Source organism: Strix uralensis, chromosome 3 (genome assembly GCF_047716275.1).
Source record: "Strix uralensis isolate ZFMK-TIS-50842 chromosome 3, bStrUra1, whole genome shotgun sequence".
Classification (NCBI taxonomy): Eukaryota; Metazoa; Chordata; class Aves; order Strigiformes; family Strigidae; genus Strix; species Strix uralensis.
This window is the reverse complement of record NC_133974.1, coordinates 58934973-58958983: the sequence shown is the minus strand read 5'-3', so window position 1 is coordinate 58958983 and position 24011 is coordinate 58934973. Positions and strand designations below refer to the sequence as shown.

Sequence of the window (24011 nt, the reverse complement as noted above, 5' to 3'; positions counted from 1 at the left end):
ACAAAAAATTAAGAACCATATATTCACATGAACATCTGTATTTTGGAGAAAAAAGACACATGAAAGTAAAGAACAGGACTCCAAACAATTAACACATGGACATTTTTTTCCCAGTCTTCTGAAGGTGCAAAACCTGTTAGGTGCAGAGTGATTGTTTCATTGTTAAGAGAAATGGAAGTCAGCAACATATGTCTTTTCTACTGGGTTTATTTTCTTTTTTTTTCATGGTGAGATAAGCATTATTTGGAATATATACATCCATTTTTCTCCTGGAATATCATCACACTATAGTCATTCTGTTGGGCTCATGTTCACTGGAAACTTTTAAGAACTGAAAAAGAAGAGTGTACTTATATTTATTACTGTATTTTATGACAGTATATGCACTAGTATTAAAACTGATAATACCTTTGCGCTTCTTCAGGAAAAAGAATACACTTCTGGCTTAGGTTGAAGCACCAGCAAACTTAATGGAACAAATAATTTTGTCTCCTGTTGCAAGAGGGGTTTCAAAGTCCCACCAAATTGAAATAATTGGTAAAAGTTTTTCCATACATGTAAAGCCCTAGAAATATCTCCCACAGAACAAAAGAGTGGGATGTGGGAAAGGTGATGGTCCTTGCTGTGCTCACCTTGGAATTTATCAAAACAGTTCTATAGTCTTTAGAAATACAATTTTTACTGTATTTACAAGTGTCAATCCAGAGCATGAGTAAACAGCTTACCCATTTCAAACTTCTTAATGAAATTCTTAGTTAAATTATGTGGAATTTCCATTAATATACTCAAAACCTACAAACCAATTTTTTTCAGTTTTCCATAATAAAAACAATTAAAGGGATTTAAACCCAGTTCCAGTTTAAAGAAGGGCTGTCCAGATGACATCTTATTTCCCATTTTTCACTCTGCAGCAAATCTCACAGCTGACATAAACCCCTAGAAAATGAGTTTATAGTGGAAAGAAAGACAGTCTATAAAGTACTGCAGTGTTGCAAGTACTGCATTCATCCCAAATGGTCTAGCATATACAAGATGATAAACTGTGATAGATCAAACTTCATGAGGTCATGAAGTTGAAAATACAAAATTTCAGAAACTGACTCAGTGAATAGGGAAGGATCTAAGAAGAGAAATGTCTTGCATGCTTAAATACACTTCATGGGATACAAAACACAAACCAAATTTCCAGCCCATAATTGTGTCTGTGAAATTTCTAATTTTAAACAAACAAACAAAACCAGTAATTCATTTCAGTAACAATTGCAGTAATGTAATTCATTGGTTATTTTCTGTTGAAGAAATCTAAATAATTCTACTAGAATCAACTAGATGTAATATATTCTTTTCAGCAATAGAATGTGTTTGTAACTTGTGAAAATACCTGTGCCTTATTTAACCATGTTTTTACATTGCTCTGATTCGTACTGTATTATCTCACACCTACAACATATTGTTTTTCTTTTTAATGAACTCCGATTTCTGCTTCATAACAGCAGCCTCACAAAGTTTAAATAACTCCTCACTTCACTTCTTAGCTGCTTCCTTTAGTCAAGCAACAGCTGAGGATGTTCATTATTAATAATGGTGTTTCTTCCTTTTTTTCATTGGCCTTTCTGGGGTCCATCCTGTTACCATCCGCTATAGCCACCTATTCACAACATTGTGATGATCCCTGTTTACCACCTGGTAAAGACATTCTGCCTGCAGTGTTCTGACTACGCGTGTGTGCCCGCGGTCTGCTGGGTGGTGATAGCAAAGCATGGGCACGAGCAGTGTGCCAGGATGCCGCAGCACTGCTTCTCTGCTAACCCCAGCTCCGGCTGGCCGGGGCTGCAACGTTCATTGCAATAGCATCCTCCCCATTTCCACATCTTGCTTGAAATAGATCTGTCAGCTAAGAGATGCCTTCAGCCAGGAGATTCACAGGAAATGGTGGCAAGATGACAGATGCTCATTTTACCCTCATAAATGCCCTTTAAAAATTCTGTTGTACAATTATTTAACAACATTGCCTTTTTAATCTGAAGTTAAGATCTGTGTTCTTAGTCAGAGAATTGAATCCTTAGAATGGGAAAAAAACAAAACTTCAAATTATTTTCAATAAAATACCTCGATGTTTCAGAAAACATCACCTAACTAGGGTCTGATCCATCAAATCATTCAGCTGATATCAAATCAAGTCATATAAATTACATGTAAAGCCCATCCTAAACCTACATTCCTGCCCATGTGTATGGCTATATCAAAAGTACCTGAAATTACTTGACACTTTGTGGGACTTTGTGAATATCTTTCGAAATTTTGGCTACTAAATTTAGCTTTCTAAATTTGGCTTTCTAAATTTCTAACTACTTTGTTCTCATTTTGGGTAAAATGCATTTGTCCACTTTCAGGTGATGTTTTATCTATGAACTTGACTTCAGTATAATTATCTAAGGCTGATATTAGAAAGAGACAGAGAAGCTTTATACTGCAGACTGTAATCTTCATATTTACAATTTAAGTACCTATAAAATGGAAATTACTGGGTAATGTTGAGTCTGAGTTTTCTTTGGCATTTTTTTTATACTTTTAATTAAATATAATTCAAAATTAAGTTATTATTTTTATACTTATAATTCAGTGATACCCACCACAGTTTGTCCCAAAGCTTAGTGCTGTAAGCATGACAAAAAATGTTAGTCTATGAAATAGGAAGAAAAGACCTAAGCACACCTGTGCTGATAAACTGGAATATCAATAAAGATTTATGTGTGTATTGAGTTTTATTTGTTAGATTCTACTATTCAGAAGACCACAGAGTAAAATACTATTATTAATAACAAATCTTAAAAATATATAAACTTTCAAATTAAAATACAGATCTCTACATTTATAAAATAATATTTTACTATAACTAGGATATGTTTTATTATCACAAACTAGAGTTAGGCTTTTGTATTTTATCAAACGTGACAGAAATTCTCTGTCTTCATCAGCTGTACCTTGTCAGTATCAATGAATTAGATTATATCTCATAGATCAATCTTTACTCCAGATAATTACCATCATTTGTAATTTAATTGCATTCAATTCACTGGAGTCAAAATATGTAATTGATGAAAATCCAACAATTATTAAGTAATTCACTTCAATTCATTAAAAAAAAAACCCTTTAAAGTAGATTGAACTCCCAATATATATTTAACTACTTGACAAGCAAAAATGATTGATAGGAGACTACATTCTTGGCAGAATTATTAAGACTGGAATAATGACTGAAGTGATTTGCACAGATAAATCAATTAGTCACTTTTTGTTGTGCACTTCACAGGAATAAATGATGCAGACCATGAAACATAACCTGATTTGCTTGAGATGCTACAACAAATCATACCATGTGATTAATCAATTCCTATTTCCAAAAGCCACTGTTAAAGGACCCATTATTATTCCTGATGAAAAAAAGGTTTTTCTGTTTGCAAAATACCACAGTTTTACTGAAGTTGAAGTGACTTTGTCAGTTTATGGAAATTATCTTCTGTCCCAAGAATGTACCCAACACTGATTGAAGGACTTTGGAAGTCTGTCATTGGTTGACTTCAAAGAATTGTGTTAAGTGTGAGTTATTAATTACCATTAAACGTATGAATTCTATTTTCAAATCAATTGGAGTTAAAATTGCGAGCCAAGGAGAGTTCAAAACTGAAGAAATTAGTTCATCAGAATTCTTGTTCGGACATTTTGAATCAAATTACTCTTTCTGTACCAGTAATGCTGGAGAGCTAGAAAGAATTGTAGCAGTTTAATTTTGATGTAATGATCATGAAAGACAGTTTTAAAATACACAGGGGGTTCTCAGAAGTATTTAATACCTACAGTACATCTGAAATTATTTATTGAAGATTTTTTTTAACCAAGTTTGCATATGTTTAGTAAAGAAAATCCAAACAAGCTTCCAAATTTTCTTGCAGATATCTACAACAGGTAACAGACATTCTCCAACTAAATTCAGCTGTTTTACTACAATTAGGTTTTGCTGAAAGGTAGTATACAAAGTCCTTCAATTTGACTGGGATTCTTTCTCTGTCAGCTTTAACTCTTTCAATTTTCAGCACTTTCCAGAGACTTCAGAATTAAAATTTTGAAGACTTCACTAAAAAAAAAAAAAAGGCAAAACTGTTAATTATTCTCACAGGAGTGAAAGTGTAAGCACAAGTAGAGCTGAACTTTTACTGAACTGAAAAATATCTCTTATACTTTACCAAGTAATAAAAGACCATGACAAAATGTATAGCAAAGCATTGTTGGTGGTATCAGTGCTGTTTTGGAATGCAAGTAATTTATTGAGGTGAATAGTCATATTGACCTGGAATTAATTATGAATGTAAAGTTACAAATTCAAGTGCTTAGCCAAAGTGTACAATGACAAGAAGGATTTAAATATGAAACAGCACCACTAATAGGATTCATGTCACATACCTCAGTCATATGAAGATAAGGTGTCATGTCCACACTAATATTTCAGGCTTCCTTTCCTTCCTAGTCAATGGAAAGAGCTGGGCATCTTTGGAAATTTATTCATATAACCCTAAAAAATATGCAGAGGAAAGCAAGAGACTTGCCTTCTGAAGGTCACAATATGTCTTTCTGCTTTGGCTTTTGAGGGAGTCTAAAAACCACCAGGGATTCAACACCTGGCTTTCAGGTACATTTGGCTAGATAGGACAATCTGAATTTAAGCTGTGATTAAATGAAATTACATACTGTCAACAAAATTCTTCAATATTAATTGCATGTTTCTTCCCTGATCTTAACCTGCTGCGTAACCATTCACTTCCTTTCTCCTCCTTCCTCCTTTGACAGACATTTAGTATTTTTCTACATTATCTCAGAGGAACAATTGACTCAGTCTCTGTTTACAAATTCAGAAAAAGGTAGAACTTCACAGACTTCTCTATCTGAGAAATATTCTGTATTCATAAAGACTCTTTACAGTTTAAATTCAAGATCCTGCTTCTTCTACTTCCAACACAATAGATGCTATAAGATATATCATATATTCATTATATTTTATACTTGTATATTAGTTACAAATTAGATATTACATACTACATAACATATGCTTTCAAGAGATGTATATTGTGAGCTTAGTTTTAAAATAATTTGTGTTCTAAGGTCTGCTAAGAAATGAAAAGTTGGACAAAGGACAGCTAATCCAGTCTGAATGTGTTGAATCTAAGAGTATTGTAAAAAAATTCATCATACTGTACCCTTACTGGACATCTGTAAATAGGAAAAAAAAATCTATATTACATCAAAATATCAAGCTCAAACTTTGTTATGAAAATTTGCATTCTCTCAGCTTCACTCTTGAAGCAAGAGTATTAAAATCCTCTGGATATGGTTATCTTTCTTTGCATATGTGTGAGATAAATGACATCTTTCTCTCCACTTGTTACCCCCTGAACTGCTTTATTTCCATTGTTTCTTATGTGTTTTGTTCTACTAGGGAAAGAACCTGCTATTGTCAAAGTTGTGGGGAGAGCTAAAAGCATGGATTTGATCAGTAGTAATTTTCACTTCAGCATTACCTGGTGTGCTGTTCTTAAACATTTTAGGACACATCCTTACTGTTAGCACTACTTTTTAAAAATGTAGGAAATACAGCAGAAGTTAATCAGAAGATCTATGCACAGGGAGACAACTTTCCAGGCCTGTGTCACTTGCATCAGACTGCAAGTGGATCTCACAGTATCTGTTTATACACAAATTTTAATTTTGAAAATACCACTAAAGTGTCCTCTACACAGCCCCAAACTGATTTTTCTAAACTTTCTATGTTAAACAAGATTTGAAACATAGGTCTGTTAGTGTAGGCATGACTGGAGAATTTCGCCTTTGGACACTTAAAATTTCTAATCCCTTTTCATAGTTTGCTATGAAGATGTTACGAATTAAAGACCAGGATATGATGTTGAGGGGTCTGATTCATCAGCAAAGATGGCTTGCCTTGGGGTGGTTGAAATAATTTCCTCTGCTCTTGATCTTGCTCTTCTCTGAGCATTTCCCTTGCCTGCCTGGGGGGACAGCTCTGCTACCTGTGAAGCAGTTCTTGAACTGCTAGTTGATAGACCAGTATATTAAAATAAATTGACACCAATTCTTGTTTAGTTTACAGCTGTAGTCCCTGCAGCTGAAAAGCCTGTGGCTGTAAAAGCAACTGAGCCATCCCTAACCAACCAGGGGGGAAAGGATAGCCAGAGTGGAAATCAAGGCAGCTGTCCAAAGTTAAACCATCCCTGATTGTGAATCAAAACCTCAGTTATGCTAAGACCCCTCTGGCCATGTCCATTCTATTAGTCTGTTTGGACTCCTTAGCACCTCTAGATTAGAATAAAGTACAAATGACATCAGGTCTCAGATTGCACATTTATTTTTTAATAGCCTAAATATAGATATTAATTCTTCTGGTAAACACTTCAGAAGAGCATTTGTGGCAAATCAGATGAAAAAATAAAATCTTTACATCACAATGCATGACACCGATGTAAATAAATAAATGCCTTAAATATTCCCTGTTATACTGCTCAATCTTTCTGAATAGTGCACACAATAATACACTAAATGAAGAGATCATGCATATTTCTTTGCAATTATGTCATTTCATCATGGCACACGATTAATTTATTTGATGTGCCTGATTGTTCAGTAATATATATCTATCTAATGCAATCTTCAAAAAAACACTAACCAAAATATTTCTTTGGTCTACATTATTAGTAAGCAGATGTAAAATAATAGAAAATCAGCCTGGACTTTTCTGTTTCAGATCAATTAATTAGAAATAAAAAGAATTATTCAGTGATACATTTATATTTCATATAAAGTTACTTGTATATTTCATTACAGCACTTTTAGAAAATAACTGTTCATACTGCTGCCATCAAAGAAGTTGCTTCAAACCTGCACTTTGCCTGTCTGTAACCTGCAAGTCCATGTGAGACTACTTCTGATTACTGCTAAGATTTGGTTTGTGTCTCAGAACACTGCAACCAGAAGTAGTTCTGAAGAGACTTGTGTTTAACTTCCTATTAAAATATTTGCATACAGAAAAATAGTGATAAACAGAGATATGGCTCCCATCTTTATACTCTTAAATTCAGTGTACATATGTCTATTGAAATTCCTATGAACAAGACTAGGCCAACAACTCAAATCATATTTGTGATCTACCTTCAATTGTCTACATTTGTGGGAAACCTTCACACACAAAGGACAATCATTCAGTCCACCATTTCAAGTACAGTAACATAGACTGAATGACAGTTGTCCCTATTCCTAAGCAGTGTTTAGTACAGATTTCAAGAAAATAAAAGTTTACTGGATAGAAAAGTCAGAAGAAATATTCTGTCAGAGGCCAGAAAGTTTCTCCGAACTACTATGCCAGCATAAAGAGGGTAGGGAGAAATCTGGTGAAATCACAACTGGAAAAGCCTTTAAGTGTATACTTGTATTACCCACTGATGGTTCCTCTCCCTGGGTGGGGATACAGTGAGGAGCAGGGACCTCATGTCCATTAGAGGTCCCAGGAAGGTGGATCACTTTAAACTGCGCAACTTCCTTGTTTGCTAGATTACTTGCCTACAGGAGCAGTAAGACCAGAACTAGTTAAGTATGCAGATGTGCACAAGTGTATGTGAAAGAAACTCTAGAAAAGTTTTAAGAGAAGAACCAGATACGCAGGAGTACATGTTTGAAAGTATCTGTCTCTGTGCCACAATTTGGATTTGCATTCCCCTTCATTCTGGACTCAGGCTTATTTTGGCCTGAGTATGCTCAGCTTTCTTCTTCCCATCCATTACATGTACGCCATGGCAATGATATGACCTGCATGTGGTTAAGCCAGGCTCAGCAATTTCCTCAGCCAGAACTTCTGTAAAGGAGGGCACTCAAGAGGAGCTGTGACAGGAGGAGTGGGACACAGACAGCAGTGAATCTTAATCAGGCATCAATAGGCAGAGGACTTGAGCCAGACAAAAAAAATGGGCTCAAAGGAAGAGATTATCTAAAAAGATGAATATTTGGTAGAAACAAATCTATATTTATACATTGCCCAACCAAGCCTCAGAAGAAGAGCCAGAACTTGGAGCGCAGTATTAGACCAAATTATCCACTGGGTCCGTAATCACTCTGTGAACAAGTACAGTAGGATACAGTTTATGCCAGACTTGCACAGGAAGGAGACGTGTCCTCAAACCCTTGAATAATAAAAATTAACATTCACTATCTTTGTTTCTGTTAAAGGAGGTAGTATAATTACTCCTGTATAAAATGAAGATTAACTTTAATCGTTGAAGGAGTATTATTTTTTTCAAATCGTTTTTGTTTTAAACTCTGCACTCAGGAAGATCTGTTAACAAGCTCAGCACAGAACCACTGAGAATCATTCATGAGACATTGGAAGAATCCACTGATTGGCTTTATGGCTTTATTTCTTTACTGTCTGACATCGTATGGAGTGATGATGATGACAGTGATGAAGGTATTTGTAATGTAAAGACTTCTGTAACTGCTCTAACTGCTGTTTTACATGCATTATGTTGGCTTACTCAGCTTTTAACCTTACAGACAAAAAGGTCAAACAAAATGAAAAGTGAACGTTGTTGTTAATAAAGCATCTACTGGCTCTTCCAATCAGTAAATTGGTCTCTTTGTTAGCTTTCATCTCATGTTTAATGTACCATTACAGAAAAGCTGTCACAATTAAATATTACCATTAGTACGTCTTGAAGTAAAGAGAACTAATTTATACAAGACTTCAAAGCCACAACCAAAATATGCATCAGGGTATTGCTTCAGACAGTGGCAATAGCTATTTTCTTTTAATCAGCAAGAATCTAAAGAAGCCCGGTAAATATACAAGATAGACCCAGAAACTTAAAACTTTTTTATTTTATATATTGATGACAGAACAATATATTGAAACAAAAAAGAAGAAAGAAAAAATAGCATTTTGGCTGAACTAAGGGGATTTTCAGTGACATATTGCAAATAATTCCCTTTACTAGAAATTATGGTTCTGCCATTATAGTAACATTCTTAATATGAGATAATATGATAAAGAAAAATAAATTGCTAACATTTCAAGTTTTGAAATTACTGTCCTTCTGTTATAAAAAAAGTAGTTCCTTGATATGAGCAGAGCAGTAGTGGATCATCATGTCACATCATATTGGTCATTTTGACAAGCGATGAATGTAGGAGTGACAACTTCATTTCACGGTAGTTTATTTTATATTCCATTTGGCTATATCAGAATATAATTAAAAAACAACATGTACTGAAACTGAATTCTACCTGTTTGTTCATAAACTTGAAATATTATAAAGTTTCTACCTTTTAAAAGTGTGCATGAGTTTTTTATATTATCACCGATAGGTATGCTGTTATATGTGAGTCTGTGAACTGAGCATCCTATTCTGAGATATGATTTACAACTATCAGAAAGCCAGTCTCTCATATGGTTGAGAAACAGAAAAGGTGAAATATGGAGAGCTTGCTAAAATTTGAACAGTGTTCATTTTTATCACTTCAGAGCTCCCAAAGCACCTGCAAACTGTCAAATACTTGAGTGTGTAAGTGTTAATGCAAGTAGGAAAGGTCATGAATTACCTGACATACAAAAATTCAAGATCTGAATGGTCACTAAATATTGGGAAACCAGCCTTTGGCCCAAGTGGAATTTCATCAATATCTACCAGGAGTGTGAAAAGGCAGTATGCAACTTACTGTGCTATATCATAAAAATTAAGTGCATGTGAACTCCCTGCCCACTGTGCACTGCAGTCAGTGCAGATGAGGCTGCACACTCACCACAGTCATTCAGGCTAACTTCTTTAAATTTCATGTCCTACAAGGAGGTGGGATGACACACTGCAGCAATCAGGAGCTCATAGTTGCACTGAAATTGAGTATTTTTTGCCTTGGATTTCACTGGAATCATTGCTAGATTTACAACCTTGCTAACCTGCATATACTTTTTATCATTTGGAGATAAAACAGAACTGCTGGGCCTTTCCTCAAAACATGGAAACATCCATAAAATCAAGCAAATTTTAAATTGTAGTCACAAGTTAATATTCAGAAGCACAAACACAGATTTGGACGTTTCCTTGGTTACTACTGCACACTGAATTTATCTAACCCAGACCCAGGAAAACCTCTATGGTAAGAGAGATACGTTATGAAAAATCCAGAATCTCAGAATAGAGTGCTTTTCATTGAGCATATAAAGAATAGATTATTTTTTTAAATTAAAACTAGCCAACTTGAGAAAACCAGTTTTGTTTTTTTTTTTATTATGATGTCCCTTCTCTGATGTTTGTTCTTTTCTCCTGGTTTAGGTGAAGTGGAACCTTCCCTGAAAAAAGGTTGGTCAGTTGCCTTTCTATAGAGAACAAATATTTTGCAACTGTTTTAAGAATTAACTAGTATATCTGTGATATAGATTCTGTCATTAGTTACATGTCAGTCTACTAATCTTGTAAATTGTGCTTTAGCAAACTCATTAAATAAGAAATTCAAGTTATAATAGTTGCTGTACTGTTTGTTGCTCTGTGAGAATTCTTGACTGTTTCATTATTATCCAGAAAATCTGAAAAATGTTCATAAAAACCCAATAGAATTACAGAAATATTATTTGTGCCCTTGCCCTGCATGTGGGACTCTTATTAATGCCAATATAAGTTATGTGTATTCCTGGATAGAAATAATTTTTAGAAATAATAATATTGATATAAATATTTAGAAAGAATATTTATTGACAAATAATGGTGAGGTGTTGTAAAAACATTTTACCTTGTGCCAACACAGAACCCTAAAATGAGGACTACTTCTAAATCTTCTGAAAAAAATTAATCATTGAGTTTTTAAAGCAGACAAGTGAAGCCAGTAGGTTTTATAATATAAATCTTTTCAAATATTAAAATTGTTATGCTGAAACATAAAACTTAAGTTCAACTTCTATTAAATCAAAATTAAATTATATTAGAAGGCTTGAGATATTGGTGATAGGATATAAAGCTTTTCAAAAGTAAGGTGTGTTTTTTTCTCCAGATTGAGCACAGCTTGATAATAACAAGATGTGTAACCCAACCTATGCGATCTGAATTTGGTTTTCATCAAATTCTCTGTAGGTAAATGCCCATAATGAGGAATCTATCACCCCAGTTGGTGCTGAGATTACAGTTCAGTTTTCTCTGAAGTTAACTGGAACTGGATCAGGCTTTTATTTAATGACATGTTTTGTCAGTCTTAATAGGGCATCCAAAGTATTAACAGGCTTGAAGATCAGGACCATTCATCTTTCTGCGGACAATCCTTCATGTTAGGACTGAAGAAAACTTATAGACAGTGTAGGAAAACATTACATCTCTATTCTGTCAGTAAGAATTGCAAAAGTTTCAGCATTGCCCTGTCTATTCTCCCAAAGAAAGAAATGCATTGTTAATTTTACAGTGGGTGCAGAGTCTGAAGCTCTAGGACATTGTTGGCAGGGTTGCTGGGTACATGGGTGGAAGCTGTCTACTCACCACAGGCCAATGTAGCTGACCAGGCTGGGAGTACTGTGGAGATACTTCACTGCTGGGAAGGCTTAATCCATAAAAACATTATGGACAACACCATGCTCAGCATTGCAATGTCTGCTTCTTTATAATCAGTGACATGTTCATGTCTTACAATTTGCATTGGGACATTAGGCTGTAGAAATAGAATTCAGAGAAGCCATCAAAATAAGTTGGAAGCCACTTAAATTAGTCAGTTGGAAGTGATGAGATGATTGTTTGTATCTAGAAGTCCTCCATTCAAGGAGCAGACTATCTAACTGCCAGATTGAAATGTTTTCCTCAGTATTCAAAGCTCACAACCCTGCTCTGGAGATAAATGCCTGAGAAAGTCTTCTATCTTTGGTGTGAAGGAAATGGACAAGGAGCTGGTGATTCCTCTGGAGCTGGTATCTTACAGGATAACTCAGCCACATAGATGTGAAAAGGTCCAAACTCAAACACACTTCATCTGCCTGGGCAGTAAAGTAGCTTTTGAGTGGGCTCTTCCACTTCCCAGATGTATGCTCAAGATCTCTACCTCCATCTTTCAGAGGATAAGGAGTCCCATTCCTGTCTCCCTGCAAGAAACTGTTTCTTGACTAGGACTGATGAAGAAAGTGGTCTAAGGCCCTTCCTGGGTATAGCTGTAAACTTTCACATAGCAACATCCTCAAATAACTTGTTATCATCTCCAGATGACTAGAGGTCTCCATTTCATTCTGGCAGCTAGGATATGGCCTTCTGTGCTACAGAAACACAATATATGTGCCCTGATGCCACCAGTCCCCTAGAAATGCCAGTGCAGAGTATTGCGCATGTCTGCTCAGTGACAGGCAGCTGTGACCTCCTCAGAGCTGCGTCTCTTTGCCAACTTCTCTTAAAATTGTGTAAACATCAAGGAGCTGAATTGCTGGGGTCTAACCCTATACAGAAGTTTTCTGAGAGCTCTGTGATAAAGTCTAGTCAACAGCTTTTCTGCTTAGGCACAGTGAAATTCACTCCCAGGGCTAAAGCTCATGAGCACAGAAGGAAAAGCCCTGGGAGGTGAGGCAAGGGCTCAGATGAGCTCGTGCATGTAGCACTCTCACAAACATCACAATCTGTTCCTCTGAGCATAAGGTGCAGATCTCTTTGAGTAGCTTTGCCTAACTAATGTGTGTTGTCATGTCTATGCTCTAGAAATATAAAGCTCCAGAGAAAAACCTTTCCAAAATGAAACAAAACATTGCATCTGTGTATTTTTCACGTGACTGCTGTAGGGCTGGACACAAAGGAGGACCAGCTATACAAGTTAATTTGGAGACTTCTTGGGTATCAAAATGTTAGTAGTTAGATCCACAAAATCAGAACCAAATTTTTAGGTTATGGAGTATTCTCTGTTTTCATATAAAGGACCATTTCTGCGTCAAAGTCCCTTCCACTCTGTGCAGCATTGTTATCTAAAGCTTTGTGAATGATCCTTCTTTAGGTGTTTCTTATGCTTGTGGCTTTTGAACATTCTAAAAAAAAATGACCCAGTGAGATGGTGCATTACACTACTACTGTCTCCAGAAGATGAACAGTTTGACTTTTTGTACATATTCACATGAAACCTCTCTCAAATTTCACTCTGGAAATGTGCATTATGGTTGCTGTGCCTTTTTTTTTTTAAGTATTTGTGTTGGATCTAACCCACACTTACTGTGGTATTCATGAATAGGCTGAGAGTTGTTGAGAAATCTCCATATCTATTTTTGGTGTATGGGCAAGCTTTCAGTCTTTTGCTTTGTTGACTAGCAGATTTTATGAATGCCAAAATGTTAGCAAAAAATTTACTTTATAATGGAATATAGTGACTGAAAAAATAAGATTGCTGGTACCAAAATACAAGGGGAGTGGTAAAGATACTGTGTAGATGAAGAAAGAAGAGGAAAGTGTAATGATAACTGCGAACTCAAAGAAAGCAAAGATCACCTTCCTAGAGATGTAAATTGAAAGCAATGACAATAAAAGTACAAGTAATGACAATAGGCTTGTACATGCAAAAGGACTAATACCAGTTTTGGAATCCTTTAGAAAGGATGAAAATGCCTCTCGAGTGTCATTTTTATTGCAACTATTTTTGCCAGTCCAAGTCTTATCAGTAATATTTATCTTTAATAATTGGAAAAGAGTGAACATTTGATATTGTCTGGAAAAAAGTGTTCTTTAGTGAACAGGAGGTAGTGAAAGATTACTCTGTAGAGGACTTCTCAGTCTTTAACAATGCATATTCTCAACATGCTAAAACTGCAGACAATTTTCACAAAAAGATATTGAAAAGCCTAATACCTGTTTCACGTGAGTTTGTTATGTTTTTGGCTTCATTTCTTTCTAGAACAATGGCTATGACTGATAATGTTTAATTTTTCAGGGTTAGTTTAACCTTTAGAGACAAATTTAATTATTTGACAGCTGTATGTTTTCTCATATTTTAGTCCTTTCTACTAGAAATTATTGTTATAGAAAAAAAATATTTATTATTTTTTGGTGGACATTAGCAGCAAGAGTTATGAGTTTGGAAAAAACTTGAGAAACCTGGTGCACAAAATTGGAAATAATGATCTGTAAAATATAAGCAAGTGCCGACAGTTCAGCATTGTCATCCATGGCTAAAAACGTCATTATTAAACTGTTCTGGAACTTCACTCCAGTTTACATATGGGTAACTGAAAATTTAAAATCTGAACATGGACTCCTCATTTAGCCAGCCAGGGTACACCTGACAAGCTGTGCACACGTAGCAGTGGGTTTTGAATGTTAAAGTAGCATCTTCTTCTGTTTCAAAGCAGCCAATGCATTATTGGCATAAAATTATTCTATACAAACAATCAAAAGAAACTTGATTTCCTCGGGGTAGAGATGGATCTCTCAATTTCTGTGAGTTAGCCTATGTATGAGACAGAAAGATGTATACAATAGTTATATGAAATGATCTTATTCTCATTACTTGGTTATAAAATTTTTTTCAGAAAAAAGCAGTTAAAAAATCATAGATTAAAACAAGAGGCCACAAACAACAGAAATTTCTGTTAAAGGCTGCAATAAATTTTGTTGATTACAAATAAACTTTTTGGCAAAGCACCTTATCCTTCTGTCTTCAGTTCAAATGAGAATATTGTTGCCTGAGTATTAGGGTGGTTATTAATATGCTGAAGACATACACGTCATGCTCTTCTTAAAAGACATGGCAACTTCTAAGGGTACAGTTGGTTACACTGACTTACCCTCAGCTGCTCTGGTCAAGGTGCAGTTCCTCCAGACCTGACTCCAGACACTCACTCCCATTAACCCCCTCTCCACCCCAGGGTTAAGACAGTCAGAATTTATTTAGCACAAACTATTTGTTCGTTCAGATCTGGGTATTATTCTGCACTAACAACATACAAAATGCTCCCAAAAAAGAAGGTTCTCAGACCAAATAATTTCCTACACCTCCTTTTAAGAGTGACCAAGAAAACATCTATGACAGCTTTTCCTGGGAAAGGGGAGAGGTGGGAATAACCTGCTTCGAGAAGGCTGGTAAGGGCTTTGCTAATTTGAATTTGAAAGTGGGTTTGATGTCATGGCCTGTATAAGCCTAAAGGAACTGTTTTGGATATTCAGGCAGGGTAGAGAAAAACATATCAACAAATACTTAAGATTTCAGTCTTGCAATTTATGATGTGTGCCAGATTGTTTTTATCTATTAAGTTATATAAGAATGGTTATATATGATCAGACCAAAAGTCCAGCTCACCCAGTGGATGGGACAGAAGTCCTTATTGCTGCCCAAGAGTGACCAGTGCAGATGCCTCAGGAAGGATATAAGAACTGTTAAAAATATAGTGATAATTTCCCAAAACAATTCTTCCTACTCTAGACATTTGCCCCAGTCAGGGACTCCCTGAGCCATGGTGTCACTGAATTCAACAGGGACACAGTTCTTGCATGGCTGTCATCTATCTACTGCTTTCTATGAACCCAAGAATACAGAAGGGATGAACATTAACATCAGGAAGCAAAACACGCATGCAGTAAGTTGCTGGAACCAGTTAGGTTTCATAACAAGATTTTGAAGAAAACATTTTTCTTTCCCAAATTCCCACATGATTACTTAAACAGCAGGTAGTTCCACTCATCTGTTATCTTAAAGTCCTATATACTTTAAGAAGCTTTACTTTTAACTCTTTATAATTGAGCATCAACCTTTTCACACACTAGAAATATATTGCGCAGGATTCAGGTGAATAAACCAAACTGGCTGGTGCCATCTTAGATACCACACGGTATCTCAGACGTAACATGGGACTAGCAGAAATGACACAGGACCTATGGAAGAAGTGCACCCTTATAGGGTAGCTGATGACTACCAGAGTACCTTAGGATGTTTAAAATGCCACCAGGTGCTTATTAAGATTCTTACATTTAAAATTTTTTATGAAAAGGGTTTTCTAAAGTTTAAAAGAACTACAAGTTATATGTAAATAATAATTTGTTATTACTATAGTTTATATCAGAAGAATATCTGAGAATGTTAACTTGGCAACTAACTTTATTTCTGGGCAGAATACTGAAATTAGAACATGTCTTTTATCATTTAGAAGTCCTTTTCTTCTACAGGAACAAATCTGGAAAAATAAGGAAAACAAGTGGGTTTTCTTGGGGTAATATTCATGTTCAGAAAAGAGTTTCCAACCAAAAAAATGGAAATGGACTAGAGAAAAGAAATTCAGAATACCATAGATATAACCTGAAAACTGAGTTGCCGGTATGGTTGTTATATGTGTGTTTTAGAAATTACTTATGCAGTTCCATTCATCCCTAAAGTATATATCTATTTGTACTGGTAATGCCTTCTGAATTCAGTTTCTTTTATGTTGCCATATGGTAATGTTCACTTTTCTGTGTATGAGTTGCTATTATAGATCTCTCTAAAAGGCTTTCACTGTCTCCCTAGGCTACACTTTACTACAAAGCATTTTGCATATCTTTGTGTAAAGTACACCCTGTGTTAAAAGATGAAAATCATTGATTGATTCAATTCTCAGATGTTAAACTGCTTTTCTAGATACATATTTTTTGCATTTTGCATTTTTGTGGCATCCATTTCTGTTATTAATGTTCTTTTAACAATCTCATCTTGGTTTGCTTACTCTGATCAATACAGTAATGGCATATCCACTATAAAATAGCATTTTATAATGTAAAGAAAATATTTTCCATATTATCCAGATGAAACAAAGTATTTACCACTAGGGAACAGGGGTGTTTAATTATAGTTCTTTTACCTGTTCAAGAATAGTGATTGGGTTTCAACTTGAGTTGAAACATTTTAATCCAAACTTGCCAGCTGTCTTTTAAAAGACACAGAGAGAACTTTCAGCCACAAGGCTAGTAAGAATCCTGGGCAGAAGTGTAGCAGCACAGAGGTTTGCAGCTGTTTAAGTTATCCTCTTAAATCAGGGAAAACCTTAAGAAAAGTTGTCCATGTTACCCTCACAGAAATCTTCATTTGTGCCCCAGCAATGGAGCATTGGAGAGGTTTTCACTCTAAGGGAAGAGGGAAGCATTAGGCAGATGCCCCACTGGCTGGGAACCTACTGTGCCTGAAACACAATAAATGGCTGACCTGGGAAGTGAGAGGGTCTTCCAAAACTCAGTTAAATCAACAGCACCAAAGCTGGGGGTCCTGTGTGTTTCTGAGTGAACTCAGATCCCCTCACAGCTACTGCTGTGCTAAGGAGAGGATATAGCAAGTGGAGTTCCATGCTCATGACCCACAGAAACAGAATCTATATTCTGCATGACAGACTCCTAAAAAAAAGTAGATCTAGAAGTGATTTAACTTACAAGAATATATATTTGCAGACTAATATATTAAGGTAGGATCTGCAGAGTTGACATTTTTTAAAGCTGAGCGGAGGAACTGTGGTTAGTCTTGTGATTTCTTTTTTCTATTTTTTCCTTCTTTCACAAAAAAACCCTTATTGAATAGATTTATATGGGGAAGGATTTTTTTGATGCTAATCAAGATTACAGATTTTATGTATTACTGTATATATCATTTTGCTCTACTTAGAGGTCTACAAGTTTTGCCTTCATTTTTTCTGCATAAAATTACATTCAATTAAATTCAGACTGACAAAATTGATTATGAAAAACATAATTTAAAACTGGTCCAATAACATCTTTGCAGGCTGGAATGCATAAAGAGAAGCATGTCAACACAATTTTACTTTCCACAAAAGGAAAAGAAAAGCCTGGTTTTGATCACATGACTCTCTCTCTGATTTGTTTGGGTTAGGAGGTTTTGTGGTTTGTTGTTTGGTTGTTTTGGTTTTTTTAATCAAAGTGCAATTAGCATTCCTTTTACATTTCAGAACCAAGGTACAGAACTGCAGTCCAGGAAAGAAAAAACCAGTCTTATCATATTTATGTACTTAGAATAAAAATTAATTTTATGTAAAAAATGTTTACGGTTGAAGATCTTTTAATATCTTCCAATTTTAATTCTTTCAAAAGCCCAGTCATTAAAATTCTTCCATATAAAACAGTCTGCATATGGTCTTCCTGAAGGATGCCAGTACTGTTCACAAGATAATTAGTCAAAGATAATTGCAAGTACCCTACTCTCCTTAAAAACCTTTCTGTTAAGATATTGCTTTTCTCCTGAAAATAGAAACCTTACTAGAAACAAAAGGACATAGAAAACAAAAAATCAGTTAGGCTTTAGAAAGAAAAGAAAAGAAAAGAAAAGAAAAGAAAAGAAAAGAAAAGAAAAGAAAAGAAAAGAAAAGAAAAGAAAAGAAAAGAAAAGAAAAGAAAAGAAAAGAAAAGAAAAGAAAAGAAAAGAAAAGAAAAGAAAAGAAAAGAAAAGAAAAGAAAAGAAAAGAAAAGGGAAGAAAAGAGAAGAAAAGAGAAGAAAAGAGAAGAAAAGAGAAGAAAAGAAAAGAAAAGAGAAGAAAAGAGAAGAAAAGAAAAGAAAAGAGAAGAAAAGAAAAGAGAAGAAAAGAAAAGAGAAGAAAAGAAAAGAGAAGAAAAGAAAAGAGAAGAAAAGAAAAGAGAAGAAAAGAAAAGAAAAGAAAAGAAAAGAAAAGAAAAGAAAAGAAAAGAAAAGAAAAGAAAAGAAAAGAAAAGAAAAGAAAAGAAAAGAAAAGAAAAGAAAAGAAAAGAAAAGAAAAGAAAAGAAAAGAAAAGAAAAGAAAAGAAAAGAAAAGAAAAGAAAAGAAGAAAAGAAAAAGAAAAAGAAAAGAAAAAAAAAGAAAATAAAAGCTTGTGCACTGTCTGAAGTTCCACTTGCCTTGGTAAACTGAGACTTTCAATCTCAAATTAACCACAACCATGTCTTTCTTTTTTTTGGAGAACATAGTACAACTTTTGGATTTATCTCAAAGAAACAAATCTTACAAGAGCTATGTAAGAGCTCCCATGTTTACAGCTAATAGTCCAGCCTTGGGAACTTCTATCAAACTTTCCCTTCATCTCAGCTTTTCAGGAAAAATAAATATTTTGCTCTTTTCCTAAAAGACAATTTTGTATTGAAAGAGTTTGTGGGATTAAGATTTTAAGCAGTCCTGGCAGATACACGAAAATGCCCAAACATAAAAAATCAAAGAGGAAAGGTCAACAACACCGCTCAGTGATTCTGTGATAACACTGTTATAATAAATTCATAGTAATATAATGATACACTTCTACTCACCATTAATTGCTAAAGCTATTTTATTCTATAGCAAAAGGAACGTTATTTCAAACATAGCAATATGGAAAAATATGTACATATTTAATTGCCTTTAACATAATGACAAAAGGAGTGGAATAAATTCAGTTTAGAAAGTTATATGAAAGAGTGGCTTATAATAAAATCTTTACACAGGCTGGGATATTTTGCTGTTATAAAATAACATGCCCACAGTTCTGAAAATGCCTTCCTCACAGTACATTTCTGCTGTATAGCCTTGTAAAAATAAAAATAAGATAAAACATCACCCTGGAATGAAAACATTCCTCAGTATGATGATTAAGATGTCAGCAGGTCATCTACTGTGAATTTCTATTATAGACCAGTGAAACTGCAATAGTGTGGAAACAATTGAATATCTGTTGAACTGGAATTTAATCTATTTATTTTTGTCCTGTTCTGGCTTTATAAAGAAGGCTTAACATATATCTGGAAGGCCATGTTAAATCCCTGTATTCTTGGAGGAACACAAAGCCTACTTTTTTGCTACTCAACATAGGTAAATTGTCTAGAAATATTTGAAGGTCACGTTCTCTGTATTTCTGATAACTGTTTAGTGATGCCAAACAAAGTATCAAGTGGAGAGAATAAAGGCAACTGAGGTGAAGTAGCTGAGCTCTGCTAAATAGATTTAGGACTCATCAACATCGCTTCACAACAACATTTACAGTTTAGAACAACAGGTTGTTTTGGATAAATATACACCAGAGCAGAGGGTTTGCACCAAAAAGAATGAGAAATGGTCTTCTGTGACCTCTGTCAAAAGTAGTCTAATAGAGCAAGTGAAAGAGATGCTGTATAATTCTACAAAATATGAAAGAAAAAAAAAAAAGAAAATAAAAAAGAAACCTTCATTCTCACTCTAAATTGTAGTTGTGGTTTCCAAAGAGATGGATAAACATTCTTAATAGGTATGAAAACATTCTTAATAGGTACTGGTGGTCTAGTATCTCACGCAGTGGATGAGCACACAAACTGTTCAGCATCTTCATCGGTAAGAGGCAATTCTTCTCCTGTCACATTTTCAAGAAAGATCTTACAACACATGACTTCAGGAAAAGTTGTTCTGTACCCAAACCTGAAGTTGCTATGAGTCCTCAAAAAAGTGTAAGATCTACGAAAACACTGGAGATAAGACTGTGCTACTAACAAGCTAGTAGTGAAGTCACCAAAATTAGTCATATGTGTCACTCAGACTTTCCAACACTGAATGCTGGTACTTAAAGCCTTCTGTTACACTGTCTTTGGATCCTGGATATAGGCACAATACACCAATTTAATTCCCCAATTAAATTTTTTTTTTCCCCTGTGGTTTTTTTCCTGTTGTAAAATTTGGGGTTTTTTTCCTCTAGGGTACAGCTATACGATGTATTCGTAGTTAGCTGGAAGTTGATTTAATGCACAACTTCCTCATTCTCTTCCTAGCCCCACAAGGATAACTGTCACCCTCACCAGCTGGTACTATCTAGATTAAAAATAGTCATCAGTTGCACAATTGCAAATTTCTCCTGAGGATACCAGCAGCAAGAGAGTTCAGTACAATTCTTCATACAGAAAACATCTAGAAACACATTAGAAATGACATCCCTCTCATCTTCTAAAGCTCTTAACACCACTCACTCTTGACTTGCCCTCAGTATCTATTTCTACCACTCTTCAGGATAATCAGCTGCCTGCTACCAATTAGTCTTGATAAACTAGCAAGTATATAGCCCCATTAAATTGCTGGCAATAGCTGTAAGGGCTCAAAAGCAAATTGTTAACCTCTGGTTCACCAGGACTTTGAATAGGACTCATTTTCATAGCACTGAAGATGTATATTGCTGTGTTACCTGTAAGAGATTATAAAAAAGACGACCAACTGGTGAAATTTGCTTACAAAGAGCAATGTGCTATCATTTCAAGTGAAATTCCATCTGTCCAATTATACCTTTAAAACAGTAGATACTTTAAACCTATGTTCCATCCTCACTACAGTATTTAAGTAGAAACAGGATGGCTTTAAGCATGAGGGGATAATATTGAATGTCAGGGATTGGAGTTAAATTCCCAGTTCTTTTGCTAAATTTCTGGGTTACTGAGTAAAACGTTCTTGTGTTTCAGATGAGGACAATAAACCTGTTTTTTCTCACTTTTCCTCTCATATCATTGACATTTTTTATTTGGTTTGTTGATTTCTTTAAGGCATATTTCATCTGTAAGAGAGAAACTCAGCAGAGGGTGAGATCTAGGAGTTGTTGTAGCAATGCCAGACAGCTACTCACCACTTCATCCTCTAATGAAGCAAGATGCTCAGCTGTGTTTTCCCACTAAGAGAAGAAATGTAGCCCTCTTAACATTTGAACTCCTTACAGAGATGGCATATTATATCATGTTATCATAGAATCATAGAATGATTTGGGCTGGAAGGGACCTTAAATATCATCTAGTTGCAACTCCCCTGCCATGGGCAGCGACACCTTCCACTAGATAAGGTTGCCCAAAGCCCCGTCCAAGCTGGCCTTGAACATTACGAGGGAGGGGACATCCACAGCTTCTCTGGGCAACTTGTTCCAGTGTCTCAGCAACCTCACAGTAAAGAACTTCTTCCCTACATCTAATCTAAATCTACTCTCTTTTGGTTTAAAGCTATTGCCCCTTGTCCTATCATGATGTGCCCTTGTAAAAAGTCCTTCCTCATCTTTCCTGTAGGCCCCCTTTAGGTACTGGAAGGCCACTGTAAGGTCTCCCTGGAGCCTTTTCTTCTCCAGGCTGAACAACTCCAACTTTCTCAGCCTGTCCTAATACAAGAGGTGCTCCAGCCTTCTGATTATCTTCATGGCCCTTCTCTGGACCGGCTCCAACAGGTCCATGTCCTTCATGGATAAGCTGGGGGCCCCAGAGCTGAACACAGTACTCCTGGTGGGGAGTGACGCAGCCTAGGATATGGTTAGCTTTCTATGCTGCAAGCACACATTGCTGAGTTATGTTGAGCTTCTCGTCAACCAACAACATGGAGTTATAACTCCATGCATTACTTAAAACAATTCATGAGGGCTGAGGCCCATAGGTGCTATCATAATACAATACAATTAAAATAACTAAGAATAATGCTGTATATTTTACCATGTTAAAAAAGGAGATAACAAAAAATCAAAATGAGAAACATGAGAGCAGATGAAGAACTCTGTTTCAGGAAGCAGGAGACTCTCCTTGTGCTCTACCATGAGGGGCTGTGCTCTTCCTGCCTGGAGTTGGTGCTTTGTAGTGCACAGCCAGTGCGGGGCTGTCATTAAACACTGTGAACTGCTGTTAACAAAAATTAGCTGGGTGAGGGATGGGGGAAGCAAGTGCCCAAACTGCATGTTCAGCACGGATTTTCAGTAAAGCTGCCTGCAATATGATCCTCAGATCACTGTGAGGGCCTTTGGGTCATCAGTACCTAGATATGTTGGCCTGCTAACAATATAGTCGAATATATCTCCTTTCAGCATCTTGAAATGGTCAGTGAGAGAACTAAGAGCTTCCCTTTTTGGAGTTATTTAAAATAATCACCCTGCATGTTCTGTATATCTGCACAAGACCTGAGATCTAGAGAAGTCAGTGTCAAGCAGAATCCATATTTAAGGAAATAAAGTACTTATCCATTCAAAACCCAAGAAACATGAGGGGAAAGATAATTTTTCATGTCTGCTTGATAACCAAAGAAAACAAACAATGAAATACAGCTTTTAAAATACATACTCCCTTACAATAATTTAATAAACTGTGCTGTCATTTCATAAAGAATCGGGATGGTTGCCGTGGTGACAAAGATTATCCTTGCTGCTGCTTGATTCTGTCATTTTTCTAAACATGAATTCATAATATTTAGGATTTATTAACAATGTGTCACACTGATAGAGATAAATTACATGCTTTAAACTGGCCATGTAAGTCTTCCATGATATTATAGCCACTTTGTCAACTCAGCAATAAGATATGATGTGATTACTAGAAAATTAAAGTTATTTGTCATGAAAAATGAAGCAGAGAGTATCAAAACTCTCAGAACGAAAAAAAAACCCACTCCAATAATCTAATGTATTTCCTTACTTTAAATATTTTGGAGTTAGCAAAGAGTCACTATTTTCCATCTTGTAAACTGATCAAGATCAACATATATTGAGACGAGATTTATTTGTGCTGGGAAAATTTAGGCTGTAATGTATCAGAACTGATGTGTTCCAGGCTGCAATTTTTTATGATGATTCAAACTGTAATGGGGAGCTTGTGAAGAGAATTTAATGATAGCATACTTTTCAATATATAAAAGCATATATACACACACTTATGGATTATGAAGATGTATTTCACTTCAAGGAATTTGTGTAGGGTTTTTTGTGATGTGTGGTATCCTAACTGTAACAGCAAGTTAGATGAGATTGTCAGTGCAGCTGTCTAGAAAGTTGGGGTTTTTTTGCACCTTACTGAAGTATTTGTGTCAAGTAAGCTTCACTGCTGATAAAATGTGAGGCTGACTTGAATGGCCAGCCCTACAGTCTGTGCTCCATACATATTTTGCAGTCAAACTAGCAATAAGAAATTCCCTAAAACCACAGTAATTTTTAAAACATTTCTTTGAAATAAGAAAGGTTTATACTTATTTTTTCAAGAAAGAAAGGTCTATTTTCTGTAGTGAGACATAATAGATGGTGGGAACC

At 35.4% G+C, this 24011-nt stretch overlaps 1 protein-coding gene across 6 annotated transcripts in view; it reads left to right on the top strand.

The window, feature by feature from the left end:
• The window catches only part of TRDN (triadin), a 244482-nt gene that overhangs the window by 46681 nt on the left and 173790 nt on the right, over window positions 1–24011 (top strand). For all 6 annotated transcript variants that reach the window (XM_074862417.1, XM_074862415.1, XM_074862419.1 and 3 more), the window contains 3 exons: window positions 1645–1686; window positions 8387–8524; window positions 10386–10412. In XM_074862417.1, coding sequence (XP_074718518.1) covers window positions 1645–1686; window positions 8387–8524; window positions 10386–10412 — 207 coding nt within the window. The remainder of the gene's footprint in view (window positions 1–1644; window positions 1687–8386; window positions 8525–10385; window positions 10413–24011) is intronic.